At 35.5% G+C, this 18,039-nt stretch overlaps 1 protein-coding gene across 8 annotated transcripts in view; it reads right to left on the bottom strand.

Moving 5' to 3' along the window:
• The window catches only part of Tatdn1 (TatD DNase domain containing 1), a 33,611-nt gene that overhangs the window by 9,841 nt on the left and 5,731 nt on the right, over positions 1–18,039 (bottom strand). For 2 of the 8 annotated variants that reach the window (XR_011704663.1, XM_027949884.2), the window contains exons 2-8: positions 13,233–13,298; positions 10,465–10,514; positions 7,060–7,123; positions 5,073–5,216; positions 4,940–4,982; positions 192–277; positions 63–103 (exon numbers count right to left, since the gene is read on the bottom strand). Coding sequence is in view for 7 of the 8 variants with exons in the window: in XM_027949884.2 (XP_027805685.1) it covers positions 63–103; positions 192–277; positions 4,940–4,982; positions 5,073–5,216; positions 7,060–7,123; positions 10,465–10,514; positions 13,233–13,298 (494 nt within the window). In the remaining variant the exon portion in view is untranslated. Of the gene's footprint in view, positions 1–62; positions 104–191; positions 278–2,120; positions 2,186–4,939; positions 4,983–5,072; positions 5,217–7,059; positions 7,124–8,633; positions 8,740–9,326; positions 9,403–10,464; positions 10,515–13,232; positions 13,299–18,039 lie in introns of those variants that run through there. The other 6 variants (XM_027949865.3, XM_027949847.3, XM_071602137.1 and 3 more) reach the window with 6 other exon arrangements.

The raw sequence follows: 18,039 nt of genomic DNA, 5'->3' as shown, positions 1-18,039 counted from the left end.
CACACTTATTAACCAAGATGTTTTTGTGTATCATAAATTAAAGACAACCATTCTATACTTACCACCCCACCTACACACCGATCTCTATTTCTTTTCATTATGTCTGTGAATTAAAAATAGAAAGAACTTATAGGAATTAGCTTGATTTTTGAACAATTCTTAAATTCTAAATGAGTTTATTTTTAACTCACCTAAAAACTCAGTATGTGAGTTTCGACAATGAAGAAACATTGGTAATTTTGATTTTTCTGACAGTTCAAATTGTTTTTCAAAGTATCTGCATAACACAAAATATTTTCCTATTAAAAATTTTATTTTAGCAAAAGAAGGACTATTGTCAAATGATTTTTTTAATTAAGGAATTTTATTCTCTAGAAATGATAGCTCTAAAATAGTGAATTCAGACATTAAAACATATCAGGCTTAGCAGAGGGCTTTTTATAACACATTTTCTGGAAAGGGAAACTACAGTTTCTGGGATTAAAAATTTATTTTCAGAACTGTTTGTTAGGTTTTCCATCATAACTGCTTAGTAAGCAGGTAGCATTTTACTAATGATTGTTAGAAGAAATGTATGGTTTATAATTAGCGTGATGGCAGATGTTCCCCTGAAGAACTACTTTTAAACTAGTGTCTCAACCAAATCCCAGCAAATGAAACAAACATCCCATAATCCATGAGATCCAGACCCAGAGCAGGCATTAGTGGTAGAGAAGAACAGGAGGCTGCAGGCCCCCTACCAGTGAGGCCGGCTGACCACCAGACTACTTTGTGCTAACCACTCTAGGCTACCCATCCCTACAGATCCATGAACTAAGTCAAATGACTAAGGCACAAATTTACAGAATCTAATGGTTGGTTTAGAAATTAGCTTTCTATCATGAGGTAGGCAAAAGGATGATTTATGAAAACAAAAAAGCTCATGACTGCAATTTTACGTAGTTGGAGAAAAGAAAGGTCCCTGAGTTTAAGCTATCTAGTATCATTAGAGGGCATGTGGTAAAAAAATAAATACTAATGATAAAATCAAGGATAATTTGTATGCAATATCAAATGATAATTGTCTTTAAAGGAAGAAAATTACCACGCTAACTTGAAACAATGATATAAGTTATGGGGCAGGAATTGGCATCTCTGCCTGATTTACTTATGATTTCAGTTCATAAATGAAAACCATTCTTTATTTAAGTTTGGTCCTTTGAGTGAAGCTGTGATTCGATTTCAGATTGGATCACTGTTTCTTACAGTTCAGGGTCAATATTATCTAAAGACAAGGGCTTGAAAGGTCAGTTTAGCAGTGGAGGCTGTTATTTACCAGAACTGAAGCCATTGAAAAGCCCAGCAAGTGACACGGGTACACCTTAACACAAGCTGGAAATCCCTCTCTAAGCTGGCCAATGGCCTCAATCTCTCATCTCTACGGTCCCCTAAATACCCAAAGGATCATTTTGAATTCTTGTCTGATATCTGGTTTTGGGACGGTGGGTACTAGGGATTGAATCCAGGGGCTCTCTACCACTAAGCCCTTTCTATTTTGAGCCAGGGTCTCAATGAATTATTGAGGCTGGACTTTAACTTGCCATCAGCCTGACTTTTGTCTCTGGAGTCACTGGGGTTACAGTCATGTCCATCTCATCTCATTATTATTTTTTTTTTAAAGATCTTCACAGTGTTAACATTTTAAAGCTTCAAGAAAACTGTCCAGAGCAAATTGCTCCTACTCAAGAGAAACGAGCTCTAACAAGGAACAAGGAAAGAGTGTAGCACAGGTCACAGAAACGGTTAAGTATAGGGGATGACTCAAAGATACCCTAAGCAAAAAGTATAACTAATGTTTTCATTTAGAATGGCAATATTTCTAATAATATAACAAAAGCCACAATTTATTAAGTCCTTACTCTGTGCCAGGCATGCCACTATTAGCTTTTACATGTCATATGTTTAAAAAGATAAGCAGCATTATTCTCATTTTGAGGATGAGGAAAATTAAGATGTACAAAGGGATATATAACCACCAACAGCAACTTTAAAACATACCCAAGACTTGCTGATTCAAATAATCATACTTTTAGCACTATGTTATTGATGCTGTTATTTTTCAGATGCTTTAACTATTGTACCTTAATTTGTCTTGTCTTCTATTTCAATACGTTAATTTACTTTCTATTTTTCTCTTCTTTTTTTCCTGACATTTTTATTTAAAAACAAAAAGAAAGCAAAAACAAATCAGATGTTGTTTCAGATGGTATAAAAACACAAAGCAAAACCTAAATTCTTCTAAGAATAAACTCATTGGCAAAAGCTGAATTACAAGACTTTGTCCCATGTTCCCCTATAGGAATCAGAAAGAGCCTTCCTCCTTAAACTTTCACCTACCAGTTACCAAGCACCTGCTATGCCAAGAGCACTGTGCTAAGTGCAAGGGAACTACAACAGGAGCAAGATTTAAAGTGCCACTGAAGCCACTCAGGACACAAGTCTGTCTAGCACAGAACAAACATTACCAATGCACTGTGCTAAGTGCTGGAACAAGCAGAGTGCTGTGTGAGCACAGGCTGCAGACAGGGCGGGGCATGGGGTTTTGTTTCCTTAACAATCCAAACATGATTATTACTTCTGTATCTTTCATCCACTAAGTCATTTAGTGTTTTATAATTATTTTTTTTTTCAAAAATCTCAAGTTAAACTGCCAATCTTACCAAATTTCCACCTATTTTAGTTTGTCCTTAGTTTATTCTCTCCAAAAAAGGCCTAGACTACATGCTATCTACTTTACTGAAGACTTTCTGGACTCTCCTAGAAAAGTTAGTCCTCTCTGCTGTGTACATCGATTTCTGATAGCACTAGCTAGCCATTTATAATTACTTATGTCCTCTCTTGTCTATGAAAACATGAGGACCAAGTCTTATTTCTATCATACTGGGGAGGCTCTCAGTAATCATTTACTGAATTATCAAAGGTCTAACTTTCTACACTAGATTAACACCTGAACAACTGGCACAGGAGTTAAATCATAAACTATATCGTGCTATACACATTGTTTTAGTTCTAATCTTGCTCTGATGATTTAAGTCTCTTCAGAACACTAAAATAGAATTGATATTATCAGTGTTTTCATTTAACCCTCAAGTTGAGTTTCAAGTATTTAAGTTGCATTTTAGAAATAGCTTTAACTCATCTATAAGTAAAATATATACTAGCAAGAAATCTTGGGGGAACTATGCAACTGCCCTTGCTTGTTGTGATACAGTCTGTGATTCATAAATCTCAACCTGGCCCAAAACTAATGTGGAGAAATAACCTAAGAAACTATCAAACTGTTAACTTTTAAGGTGAAGTGAGTTGACTACATGATATTCAGAAGAGGCTCAGAGCTCTAGTAACACTGCTGGTGGCCTTGTATGTGTCCCTGGAAACACAGCAAATGGTATACCGCAAATTGCACAACTCTGAAAGGGTTATATATAAAAAAGAGGCCTGAAAGAAGTATGTGGCCATAGGACTTCACTCTAACTCAGCCTACTCCACTTGGCTATAGATGTCAGACTTCAGAAATTCGGGAGATTCGAATCTTAAGTTATGACTGACTCCACTAATAAACCTGCTCCTTACTGCAGTGGTTTTCAACTACAATGAACAGATCAAGATTCCACTTTAAAGCAAAGCAACAGGCAGGGGACTCAGTAACATATTTTTGGCATGTATAAAATGAAAAACTGCTTCAGGCCATAAAGTTATTGGCTTAATTAAAATCACACGACAACAAGTATTTATTATTAAATATTATGATAGGCAGGAGGGCTGAAAGTTCAAAGTCAGCTTCAGCAATTTAGCAAGACCCTCAGCAACTTATTTATTTATAAAGATAAATAAATAAAAAGGGCTAGGGATGTGGCTCAGTGGTTAAATGCCCCTGGGTTTAATCCCTGGTACCAAAACCAAACAACAACAACAACAAAAAAAGTGGATGTTATCTTAAGAAAGAATCTGAGCCAAATTCTCCTTTATATATCAGAAACTAAGGTATGGAGCTGGGGGCAAAGCTCAGTGGTAGAGCACTTGCCTAGCATGTGTGAGGCCTTGAGTTTGATTCCCCAACACTGGAAAAAGAAAAAAAAAAAATTAAGGTGGACAGAGGTTGTTTATTCTTAAAGGTTGTTAGTAACAGCTAGTATACTTTTATTCATATTTTTGTATTCTTTGAGTTCCCAGCAGTTGCTGGCATGTATTCCATAACTCCATAAATATTTGTTATATGAATGAATAATTAAGTTAACCTCCTTTAGAAGTTCATTCTAATGTTTTAGTATCTTGATAATTAAGATGTTTTTGAAGTGCTCATGTTTTAAATTAAGACTTGACCTAATTCTTATTTTCAACCTATATAACTGACCCAACATACGATAGGAGCTCCAATTAAAAGCTGCAAGTTGCGCATTACAGGAAGTCCTTGAGGCCTGTGAGCTGTGGAATTTTCTTAGGAGCTATAGTTCTCAACATGGCTCCTATGAAAGGGTTCTCACTGTTCCCAGCTAACAATATCCAAAGCCCAGCAAGAGTAATATATGCTCTTCTTGCTTTGGTGATTGATCTTTTAATCCCTTTTTAATATCCTTTGCCCTTAAATCATGTCCCCCACAACTGAATTTCATTCTCTCCATTGGAATGGTTCATGCATGATCCATCTGTTAAACAAATGAAAAACAACAAAAAAGTCTTGTAAATTCATCCCTTATTTCTAACAAATAGAATTGGTTAATCAATTATATCCCTTATGAATTATATGCATGGAATTTGTTTTATTTAACTTTTGATATACACAGGGAAAAACAAAAACATCCTGAGGCCTAATCTAACTATGTGCTCAATTCATAAGTTATTTTAAAAACATCACTACTAGGATTTTACAATTATTACTAATATCATTAAATTTCCTTACTTGAGCTGGGTATCTCTGGGACAAAACTGTAGTCGATCAAAGTCTTTAAAAGATAAAAAAGAATAATTACTTAGGACTTTACAGAACAACTCTGCTATTTTCAAAGTCATCTAAGTGGCTGGCTTCCACTTACCAAGTCCACATTCCCCTACTGCTACAACCTTCCCCTTATTGTTTTCAGCAAGATTTAGCAATTCCATTAAGTAAATGTCAGGATTATTCTTTTCAAATTCTCCACATCTTGTAGGATGACATCCAACTGTGCTGAAAAACATATCTAACACAAAGTAATGTCTTAGGATTATTTTCAAAATCATTTCACATTCATATTTAATATGTAAATATAAGAGAACAAAAAGTTTCAACTTTTTTTTTAGTCATATACTGTTTTAACTACCAGAATTGCATTATGTTAATCATGTAAGAATTTGCGGAAAACCTTAACAAAGTAGGACATGAATATGAAAATTGCTTTTCTGTGTTAATAAAATAATTAATTCAACTCTTTCCAAAGCTTGGTATTTATTGAGCATTACATAATGAAAAGTGAAATAATTTCTTGAAATGTTATCATCTAAAACAAAAAGAAATGCTGTCATCTAATTTTATTTATCTTTTATATTCAGTGTTCACATGACTATCATAATTCCTTTATTTAATATAACAGTTAAAATATACTCTCCTTAAAAAGGTTAATTGCAGAGGTGACTCAAAACGGTAAAATTAAGAATTTGTTATTCTAATAAAAAACACCTGGTTCTGGTGGTGTATACCTGTAATCCCAGTAACTGGGGAGGCTAAGACAGGAAGATCGCAAGTTCAAGGCCAACCTCAAAAATTTAGTGAGGGCCTAAGCAATTTAGTGAGACCCTGTCTCAAAATAAAACCCAAAAGAGCTGGGGATGTGGCTCAGTGGTTAAGCACCCTGAGTTCAATCCATGATACCAAAAATTAAAAATTAAAAAAAAAGAAAACAACAAAACTTAACTATTGGCTTTGATAGCTTTAATCGTATGGAACACAAATGAGAAGTCAAAGATGGGTTTGAGGGTTTTAACAGGTACCTCATCTGAACCTGCAGAGAGGGTGGAGCCTCCTTCAGGTTCTCATGCAGATGTCTACAGATAAAAGGAAGCATCAGACTTCCAAATGTGTGAGGACACAAAGTACTTTGAAAGGACTGGAAGGAGTTAATAGGGAATAACTGGGGAGAACTTCTGAAAGCATATCTGTTTGAGAACAAAAGAATGAAAGAAAATATTCTTATGTACCCACAGAATTCCTGGAAAGATGATTATTTTTATGTCCTTAATTACTAAATAAATGTCAGTGTATCCTGAAAAAAAAAGTGTGCATTTTAGAAAGATTGGGGTTTTTTTCAAATATTTTTTATTTATATATGGACACAATATCTTTGGTTTTATTTATTTATTTTTATGTGGTTCTGAGGCCTGAATCCAGTGCCTCACACATGCAAGGCAAGCGCTCTGCCACTGAGCTAAAACCCCAGCCCGAAAGATTGTTTTTTTAAAAAAAGCTTTTAATAACATTTTTGCATAAAGGAAACACTTGTATTTTAAGAAATTATGTAGACTATCTAATTTCTGGGTATCTAGCAAATTAGACATGCAAAATCAAAGTAAATAAATGAATCCCAGATAAATGAGGTGTTTTATGTAACTAGGAGTCCCTTAAAAAATCAATTCCAAAACTTTTAAGATTTTTTAAAAGTATAAAATGTTTGGACATAAAGTGATAATATGAATAATTATATATATTATATTGTTATTTGCACTCCTGAGGTCTTACACAGTGTCTAGTTCACAAAATAAATACTTATTAAATAAATCCTTCAGAGATCCAGATTTTTTAAAAAAGCAACTGAAATTTTAAATATTAGAACTATCTTTATTAACTATTATGAGAGGGTTTATCAAACATCTGATTTACCAATGAATACTCTGAATTTGTCATGTTTATCATGTCCCATTGAAATCAACCCCTTTTCCGACTATTTCTAAGGTCATGATCATTGTGCTATTCCTGAAGAACTTCTCAGAAAGACTTCTTCAAAATTACTTAATTTGTATATTTTTACTGGTAAAAGAACATTAGGATACCATTTGTTTGTGCCAGATTCAGTGCAGCTTTACTGTCTTGCAGATCTCCACCCGTAATCATAAACTGAAATAGAAAGACGAGAAATAAGCTGACTTTATCAGGGCATCAACAGTTTTCCCAAACACTCCTTCCTACTACTTTTTCGCAGCAAAATGCCTTTTCCTTTTACCATCCTGTACCCACATTCCTTTAAAATTCAGCTGGGAAGATCATCCCTGTGTAGAATGACACCTGACTGTTCTACACACAGTCCACAGGAAAATTTGTCACTCCTCCCTAATACAGTGCACTTAGATGTTAGTCTCTGTTAGACCTTGAGTTCCTTGATGTCACAGATCATATATTATAAAAGACTGAATAACTAAAGACCTGTGAATTTAGAATCCTGTTAACATAAATCAGTGATCAGCTATATCAGTAACTCAGTAATGTTGATTAATTCAAAACAGTTCTCCAAGTGTAGTCCAGGAACTCCTAGGAGGTATGTGAGGTTGAACTATTTTCACAATAATACTAAAATTCTATTTGTCTTTTTTCACTCTCATTATGTGACAGTGTACAGTGAGGTTTTCCAGAGGCTGCATGATGTGCAACAGACTGACTACAGAAACAGATGTGATAATTCAGAATACTTCTATTCACTCAGCCATTAAGAGATTTGAAAGAATGTAAACAACCCACATAAACAAAAGCTTTTGGGGGGGCTTAGTAAAATTTAAGAATGTGAAATGGTTCTGAGACTGAGAAGTTTGAGAATTGTTGAATTAATGTAATGTACCATAACAAAATCTCTGTAGGGAATTTATGGCTCTTGGAAGTTAAACATATTTCTAGAAAGACAGCTATCAGAACTCATCCGATGGTTAATGCCATCTTTGCTAATCTGTTAAAATGAAAATGTCACTGAAGAGCCATGTGTTGATGATGACTACTGAACAGTACTGTTTAAGGTCCACACTCTTCTGAAGAAGAGATTTGAACTCACTCCTGGATATTTTGTAAAGCATACTTCAAGGGTATCACTAAGCTAAAGTGCAGAATTCAAGCTAGTTATGGTGGCACATGACTGTATTCCCACAGACTCGGGAGGCTGGGATAGCAGGATCACAAGTTTGAAGCCAGCTGCAGTAACTTAAAAGACCCTCAGTAACTGTAAGCTCCACCTCAAGACAAAAATTTAAAGACTGGGATGTAGCACCTCTCATTTCAATCCCCAGTACCAAAAATTTTAAAAATTAAAAAATAAATAAAACGCAGAATTCATTTAGGTACAAATGAATTCTAAAGAGAATACATACAAATACAAAGACAGTGGTAAATGATAAATAGGTATTTTCATATAGCAACTCAAACCTCTAATATGATGACATTGAACATCTATCTATTCAGGGAATGTGTAGTCACAATTAAATCCCCAACTGCCTATAGACCATAGGATATAAAATATTTTTAGAAATATTGGGAAAACTTTCTTGTTTATTAACATTACCTAATTCTTTAAAACCAGACCAGTTGCCCCATATAGTATTTTAATTTCGTAAAAGTTTTTAATCAAGTCTACTTTTTACATTACCTGTAACTTTTCCATGTAGTGGAAATAAAATAAGGGCAAGAATAGAGGACATAACTCCCTCTCCCAGAGTACAAGGACAATGCTTATCCGACAATGGTGGCATCCACTGCATGAGTAAAGAAGTTTGTTTACTTTATACCAGGTATAACACCAAGCATTTCTCCATTGAATATTTTATTTAACCTTCCCAATTCTATTAATTAAGTACTATCATCATCCCCCACCCCTTTTCAGGGGATTGAACTCAGGGACACTCAAACACTGAGCTACATCCCCAGCCCTGTTTTGTATTTTATTTAGAAACAGGGTCTCACTGAATTGCTTAGCACCTCGCTTTTTGCTGAGGCTGGCTTTCAACTTGCAATCCTCCTGCCTCAGCCTCCCCAGCTACTGGGATTACAAGTGTGCACCACTGTGTGTGGCTTATCAATTCCTTTTTATGGATGAGAAAACTGAAATCTAAAGAGAGAAAATATTCCAAATTACAAAGTATGAATGAAGCTGGGGCTAGAACCCAGGTTTGTGATGTTGTAACTGTGTTTTTAGCCACTATATTATTTCTGTAAGATACTGATGAAATTCCAACTTGGAACAAATTCACTTCAGTTCTATTATTCCTGTTCAGTATTTTATATAGGTTTGTATGTGAGTAATTAGAAGTGAGAAGAATAAGCTGGGCACAATGGTACACACCTATAATCCCAGCAACTCAGGAAGGTGAGGCAGAAGGATCATAAGTTGAAGGTCAGTCTCGGTAATTAGTGAGACCCTGTCTCAAAATAAAACAAAAAAAGGGCTGGAGTTGTAGCTCAGTTATAAAGCACCCTTGTGTTAAATCCCCAGTACTGCACCCCTGCAACACACATACACACAAAGTGTAAAGAATAAACTATTCATTGCTGACACATGAAAGTTAGGTACTTGGTATTTCAGTTTGCAGAAAAGCATCATATAAAGTGATTTACCAAGAGGGCGTGAACACATATAATGAGAAATTCAAGTAACTTCTATTTTTTTCATATTCTTGTAAATAATTGCTAATACAATTTTAGGGTTGAAGATTGCAGAACTCATTTAGTCAATAATGTCATTCTTTAGCATTGAGGGTATTCAACTTAGAATTGATACTATATTGTATGCATGTGTGGGCTAATTTACTATTTTAAAAACTAATTTGAACCCAAGGCTTTATGTATGTTAGGCAAAGCTTTACTGGTGAGCTACATTCCTATCCACCTTAAAATTTTTTATTCATTTATGCAGCAATACTGGAGATTGAGCCCAGGTGCTTTATCATGCACAGACAGAAGTGTGAAGAATAAATTATTCATGGCTGACACATGAAAGTTTAGGTACTTGGTATTATCCCCAGTCCTCTTTGTTTTGAAACAGGGTCTCGTGAAATTGCTAAGGCTTGAATATTTTATCCTCTGGCCACAGTCTCCCTAGTCACTGGACCTATGGGTGTGGTTGTTGCCACCACACCCAGCTGGTCATGTGCCACCACACCCATGTCTTTTTGATGATCACTTAATTCTAACAAATACTAGTATACTAGAAAACTTACTAAACATATAGATTTAAATTTTTTTCAAGGAGATTTTACCACTTATTGCATTACTGATCACATGGAAGAACTATACATGAGGTTTATGTAACTTAAAATGCTGTGACAGAATACTATATTTAATTTCTACTAACTTGAGAATATTGCATGTAGACAATATATATTCTAAGTATGTAGTATTGGCTTCTTCCCTTTTACTCTGTGAAATTTTAACTACATTTTAAACATAAAAAAACCCAAGAATAACAAAAAAACAGATGTTACCTTTTTAACACCAGTCTGGATAGCTCTCTCTATTACATCCTGTAAATCATCTGTACAAAACAAACCATTCATAAAGAAAACCTAATAAATAAAAATTCACTTATCTATAATTTGGTCATCTCTTCTTGAAATAAAAATATATAGAAGTAATCATATGTACTACATCAAAATCAAATCAATACTGTTTGAAGAATAGTTGTCACATAATACTAGAAATAGCAAAAAGCTTAACAAAAAAAGAAAAAGAAACCAATAAAGCAAACTAGATGAATAATAAACTATTAATCGAATTGCAGTTTTATTCAGAGAGAAAAATTAGGAGACTCAAAAGATGAATTTGGTAACTACAACTTAAGTCACTTGTCTTGAATTTGAAACTTGGCAATGTATTTTTTAAAAAGTAATTTATTTGGGGTAGGAGTGTGGCTCAGTGGTAGAGCACTTGCCTACCTAGCATGGGTGAGGCCCTTGTTTTGATTCCCAGTACCACAAAAAAAAAAAAAAAAAAGGAAACAATTATTAAGATTGTTTATTTTTACTAGGGTTTTCCTGCTTGCAGTGCCTCCCAAAATATGACATAACATTTCTTTATAAATCTCAGTTAATTCTATATTTCTATAATTACCATTACCATTAAGGAAACATAATCTGTTTTCTGTTTTCCCGGACAGTTGTTTTTTTGCCTTTTCCTATCATTCATTGTTAAATAGCTCTGAGAGGAAGCAGAGTAAGCTCTGAGAGGCCGAAATAATTAAAGAGCAAAATAAAATAATCATATATAAAATCCATTTTTTATTCACATTACTCATCAGAGTAAATGTGATTGGAATTCAGTTGATATTACTTCTGAAGTACCTACAAAATTTCTTTTAGACAAAAATACCAACTTACGCAGCTTCTGCTAAGTACATCAACTGGTTTTGCCGGGTATTATAAGCTGCAGTAATGCTAATATTGACCACAAAAAAATTTATTTCATAAACACACATATAAACATACATACACATATAATCACAAAGCATGAAATTCATTAAGTGCTAAAAAGGCAAGAAGAGTAGAATATATGTTAGTCTATAGTCCAACTGTACTGTGATAGTAGGAGCAAATGTGTTTTGTTTTATGACTTCATCCTGTAAAACAACTATGCCAAGTAGAAAAGTCATGACTGGGGCAAGATGTTCTTTTCCTTTTGTTATAGAAACCTTTAAGAACATGGAACTACTTAATGGGGTATTGTTTCTGTAACTAGGGTGACTGGGCTAACTGTGATTAGTCAAGTCCCTCCGCTTGACTGCACTGTCCTGCTTCTGTAACCTGGCTTGCTTGCATTGGCTAGACCCCCTGAACATCCCTTTTGCGGTTTTCAGGCTTATAAGGAGTGCCCTTGCAATTGTTTGGGGCTGATCAGGGGAACAGCTTTATGTTCTGGTCAGTTGCCACCGGTGTGCTTCAATAAAGGCTTGATTCGATTATACGTGAGTGGTCTGGAAGTCAGTTTATGAAACCCTGGTACGAAGCTTTAAGTATAACAGTACTATGTAAGTAACACAAAAAGATGTCATCCAAAATTCTAAGTAAAGTAGAAAAGGTAATTTTTGAGATTAGGCTTAAGAAAGCTAAGTAACTTTTCTTCTTTCAAGTGACATCTAACACCTACTACTACCTGGTAGCACAGGAAGATTAGTTTCTGACTTGGCTTACTGAAATGTGTAATTCTACTTCATCCACAACCACAAAATCAACATTTCCTGTTTGCATTTACATAATAAGTAGAGTTATTTTTCTAAGGCAATATTTAAGACTTAGCTTATTGCAGAAATTCTGCCTTTAAAAACCTGTTGCTGCCATCATTCCTTGCCTAGTCTTACAAATGAACTTAAAAGATAAATATAAGCCATTTTGCCTTTGGCTAGGCCCTCCCTCAATCTTTAAAGTACTACTACCTGGTCTTCTAATACAGTAGGTATTTAAGTAGAAATGTGGATGAAAGGGGGAAAAGCAAAATAGGAAACCAGATAGCATTATATCTCCTTCTCAATCACGTTCCTACTTGTCACTCACTGAAAATGTTTTTGAAAAACTAGATACACTGATGTTCTATAGTAACTGATTTTTGGATTCTGTGTCCTAATGTTCATTTGCTTAATAGCTTACTATCTGCTGGGCTTGCACACCTGGAATTCCAGAGACTCAGGAGGCTGAGGCAGGAGGATTGTGAATTTAAGGTCAGCCTCAGGAACTTAGTGAGGCCCAATCTCAAAATTTAAAACAAAAAGAAAAAAAAAGGCTAGGTAGTAAAGTGCCTCTGAGTTCAATCCCCAGAACTACTCTTTCCCACAAAAAGACTAAATACCAACTATTATTTGTTTTTTGTGCATGAGATTACTTGAAGTACTATACTCAAAACTAAACTTCTATAGATAAGAAGGGCTGGATTAACACAGTTTTAATGGGTACATTATAAGTAAGTGTTCAGGATCATGTTTTACCAATATAGCTTGTGTGTGATTCATTGATAGTTTTACCCAAGTTGCATATGACTTCTTTGGGGTTTTTTTTAACCATCAAATTCTATATGTTACTTTTTTTTAATTGGTTCTTTTTAGCTATACATGACAATAAAATCCATTCTGATATAATTATTCAATCACAATAACCTCTTTAATATTTTTATTTTAATTTAACTTGGTTATGCTTTTCAAGATCAGCTTAAGGCAGAAAATTTGTCTTTACAGAAGAACTATTTATCTTAATAAAAAAAAACTTACCTTGATGCTTCTGAACCCCCCTATAAATTCCTCGGAACATAGGATCTGTCAAGTTGACACCAATATCTGCAGAGAGCCAAAAAAGGTAATCCATTAATCAATAAAAGTCTTTATTTGAATCTTTAAAAAATAAAACTCCTATTATTGAATTTGTACTCACAAACTCATTCATTCAAACAGTATCCAGCTGCTAGCCACTTGTTAGTACTCTGCTAGATCCATGGGATACAAAGATGAATAAAATGTATCCCTGTTCTTAAAAAACTCACTGCAGAATTGGTAAGGCAGATCCATTAATAGGCAATTTTGAAATATTAGAAGTGAACACTGAAGCCATCCATGGTGGCACATGCCTATAATCCCAGCTACTTAGGAGGATGAAGCAAGAGGATTACAAATTCAAGGCCAGCCTCAACAATTTAATGAGACCCAGTCTCAAAAGAAAAAGAATTGAGGATATAGCTCTGTGGGAGAGCACTTGCACAGCCTGTGTGAGGCCCTTGATTCAATTCCCAGTACAAAAAAAAAAAAAATTTTTTTTTTAAAGAAATAACACTGGTGCTATGGGGCACAGAAGAGGAACATCCAACCTAGTCTGGCGGCTGGCTCAGAAGAGGTTTCCAGAAAGAAGTAATCACTGAACTGAATCTAAAAGGATGAGTTCTACCTAGTAGAAGAGAGGAGACTATGACAGACAGCAAAGCCTTCAGGGTGTAAAACAATACAGTACTTGAGAGAGCTACAGGCTTTTCCAGCTGGTGGAAAGAAGCAAGTAAAAGGGGTTAGCCAGGAGAGGCTACACCAGTTATGTAACAGACACTTGTCTTTAAAAACAAACAAAAATAGCTGGCTTTGCTAAAAGTGATGTCAAGAATTAATAAGTTTTATTTTTCAAAAGAAAATAGACTGGACAATTCCCTGATGGTAATTAAGAGGAAACTATACCTCCAAACTAAAGCCTCACTATTTGGGCTCAGTAAATCATGTCAAATCACTCAGCAAGTAGGGCATTTAAAATTGTTTCAGATTTCGTTAACCTGTAGATAAAACTTCAAGTTTACAGGAAACACAGGGAATTAAAGAACAAGCTAAACAATCTAAAAGATAGGACATTCTGTGGGACAACTGGCTAAGTTCCTTCAGCACCACAAAAAAGAACCATTAAAGGATTTGCAAACTCCTGCCTGCAGCCCACTTCCTATTTTTATTTGCCCCCCAGCTGAGAATGATTTTGCATTTTAAATAACTGAAAAAAATCAAAAGAATATTTTGTGACATATGAAAATGACAAAAAAATTCACATTTCAGGTCCATAGTTTTATTGGAACATAGCCACATCTGTTTGTTTATATGGTGTCTGTGGCTGCTTTTGAATGACAGGAGTGAGATAGGACAAACACAATTGCTGTCTCCTAGTATACTCTCACATCCACAACACTGTGAATACATCACCCCGCCCCCCCCCCCAACTGAACCCAGGGATGCTTAACGACTGAGTCACATCCCCATTCCTTTCTATATTTTATTTAGAGACAGGGTCTCATTAAGTTGCTCAGGGGTCTTGCTAAATTACTGAGGCTGGCTTTGAACTTGAGACCCTCCTGTCTTAGCCTCTGGAGCCGCTGGAATTACAAGCATGTGCCACCCTTAATACATCTTTTATGATACCAGATGTGGTCTTCCCCAGAACAACCAATTCTCCAACACCAGCTGTGTGTCTACAATTTAACTCTATTCTGACACTCTCTGCCTAGAAAAAGTATCAGATCTCACAGGTTAGGGGCTCAGTCCCATGAGACTTCCCCCCCTTTACCCGCCGACCCCCAACTTCAGACACCAATGGAAAGTAATAAATTTCCAGGTATCCATAACTTCTGTGTGACTTGGCTATAAATCAGAAGTCCCTACAATCCCCTTAGAGGGCTTGATCATTTGCTAGAGCAGTTTACAGAACTCAGGAAAATACTCTACTTTCAATTACCTGTTCATTATAAAAGAAAACAACTCAGAACAGCCAGATGGAAGAGATGCACAGAGCTAGGTTTGGGGAGAACGAGAGTGACATTTCCATGTCCTCTGTGGCGTACAACATACTCCTAGCTCCTTCCACAGGTATTCAGTAACCTTGAAGTTTTCCAAACCCTATCCTTTTGAGATTTTACAGAGATTTCATTATATAGGTATGACTGAGCAAATCACTGGCCACCGGTGAACAACTCCACCATCAGCTCCTCTTCCCTTCCCAGAGGTGAGGGTGGATAGGACTGAAAGTTTAGAAAGTTTCAACACTCTAATCATAGGGTCAGTTTCCACAGCAAACTGCCCCCACCCTAAATTATCCAGGTGCCCCCAATCACCAGTCATCTCATCAGCATACAAAATAATACATCACTTAGGAGATTCCAAGGTTTTAGGAGGTACAAGCGGGGAAGAGATCAAAACTTTATTTATTGGGCTAGGGTTGTGGCTTAGTAGTAGAATGCTCGCCTGATACTTGTGAGGCACTAGGTTCAATCCTCAGCAGCACATAAAAATAAATAAATAAAATAAAGGTATTGTGTCCATCTACAACTAAATTTTTTTTTCTAAATTTATTTATTATGTCACATTATCATATAAGGGCAGAGTTGAATATAAACACATCTAAGTTGAAAACATCATTTCATTAAGTCAAAATGCATTTAATATACCTAATCTACTGACCATCACAGCTTTGTCTACCAACCTTATACATGCTCAGAGCATGACATTATCCTATAATTGGGCAAAATCACCTAACACAAAGCCTATTTTATAATAAAGTGTCGATATGTAATTTGTTGAATTCTGAAATAAAAAACAATAGTTGTATGGATATGGTTTCATCCCACTGTAAAGTCAAAAAATCATTAAGTTGAATCATTATGAGTAAGGGCCATGTATAGTTACAACAGAAATTATATGGCCCATAAAGTATAAAATATCTACTACAATATAGAGCCTTTTAAAGAAAAAGTTTGCAAACTTTTTTGCCAACTTAAAAAAACTTAAGGAACAAATGCAAACAGCAGGCTTTGTCTTGCTCTGAGTTAATCCATGATGAACAGAATAGTAGTTCTCAGGCTGTGCCTAACCTAAATTACTCTATTTTATAAAGCAGTAGTTTGGCATAAAGTATAAGTTCTGAGGTAGAATTACTACCTATACTTTATACTGTACTATATACTGTACTATACTTTGTACAAGTAAACAACCACCATCTGTCTAGCCAATCATAAGTCACAAAGTGATAAATTAACAGTGCTAATAAAAGTGACCACGTGTGAACTTATCAAATGAAATCAGAAGCTAATGGGTGTATGAATATCAACCCCATATCAGAAAAGCCAGGCCCATGAGCTTATCAAAAACACCAGAGCCAGGCATGGTCATGCACGCCTGTAATCGGGAAGCTGAGACAGGAGGATCATGAGTTCAAAGCCAGCTTCAGCAAAAGCAAGGCACTAAGACTCAATGAGACTGTCTCTCTAAATAAAATACAAAATAGAGCTGGGGATGTGGCTCAGTGGCCGAGTTGCCCCTGCGTTCAATCCCTAGTACCCCAAAACATAAAATAAGTTTTAAAAAACCATCAGAGCACTAAATGAAGCAAAAACCTCACCTGAGAACCATTAAAGGAGAAGCACCCCAAGATGACACAGTGACATCTGATCCCACTTACTTGGTCACTCATTAGGAGCCCTGCCCATGAATCTAATTCTGTCTCTGGGATTCAGCTCAGCCAGGTTTCTCCTCTTGCCCATAAAGATGACAAATGGCCCATTCCTAGCTGACACCTCAGGTTGACACTCCAAACTGACATTCTGAAACTGCCAGATGCTCTGCTTTGAGGACTCTGTGGAACTGGCTTGTTAAAACCCTTAGTGACCCCCTATGGCAACTCTTTGCATTCTATCTGCTCTCAGTTCAGCCTCCAGAACCCTGTGGTCACATTAATCCTCCCCGTAGCCTTTCTGGTGTATGTGTGTGTACATATGTAAAGAATTATGTAAAGTTTGATGTGTTGAGTATTATAGATATTAGTAAATAAGATTGGAATAAAAGAACCTGTGATTCCCCAGCTTACGATTATCAAGTGATATGAGTTTTAGTGAATTGTTATTTCCATAAGTTATTTGTTATTCCAATAAGTTCTGATATTGTGGAAAGACACACATCATTTGGTCTATGTTACTGGCACAGTTCACTCATAACAGACAACCAAATGTGTGGCTCTTAATTGGATACGATTCTGGACATGACCACCTGTGAAGGACATTTTGGGGAGAATTTGGAAAACTGGAGTATGGTTTTGGTATTAAGATGAAAACTTCAGGAAATGGAAAAAGGGAGACTATGATTTTTTTTTTTTAAAAAAAGCAAATTACAAAAGGTTTTATATGACTTTATTTTGTTTTATATGTTCAGAGAAGATCTGGAAAGATAGCCACTGAGATACTATGTTTGATCTAGGAAATGGATTATGATGTTTTATTTCTTGTTGTATTTTGCATTTTCTTCTTGCAAAGATATTATTTCTCATGTTTTTGGTGTGTTGTATAGAATAACTTAGAATCTATGCAGTACAGGTTTTAGCACATAATTGTCATAGCTGAAAGTATTTTTGAGAGTAGAAAAGGTGAGTACAGTGGCACATGCCTATAATTCCAGTTATTCAAGAAGGGGAGGAAAGAGGATTGCAAACATAAGGCCAGCCTGGGCAACAGTGAGACCCTGTGTCAAAAACAAAAAAATAGCAGGGGGTGGAAGTGCAGCTAAGTAGTGGAAC

This window comes from Marmota flaviventris, chromosome 15 (assembly GCF_047511675.1).
Source record: "Marmota flaviventris isolate mMarFla1 chromosome 15, mMarFla1.hap1, whole genome shotgun sequence".
Taxonomy (NCBI): Eukaryota; Metazoa; Chordata; class Mammalia; order Rodentia; family Sciuridae; genus Marmota; species Marmota flaviventris.
Note: the sequence above shows the minus strand (reverse complement) of the source record. Positions and strands in the feature narration are given on the sequence as shown.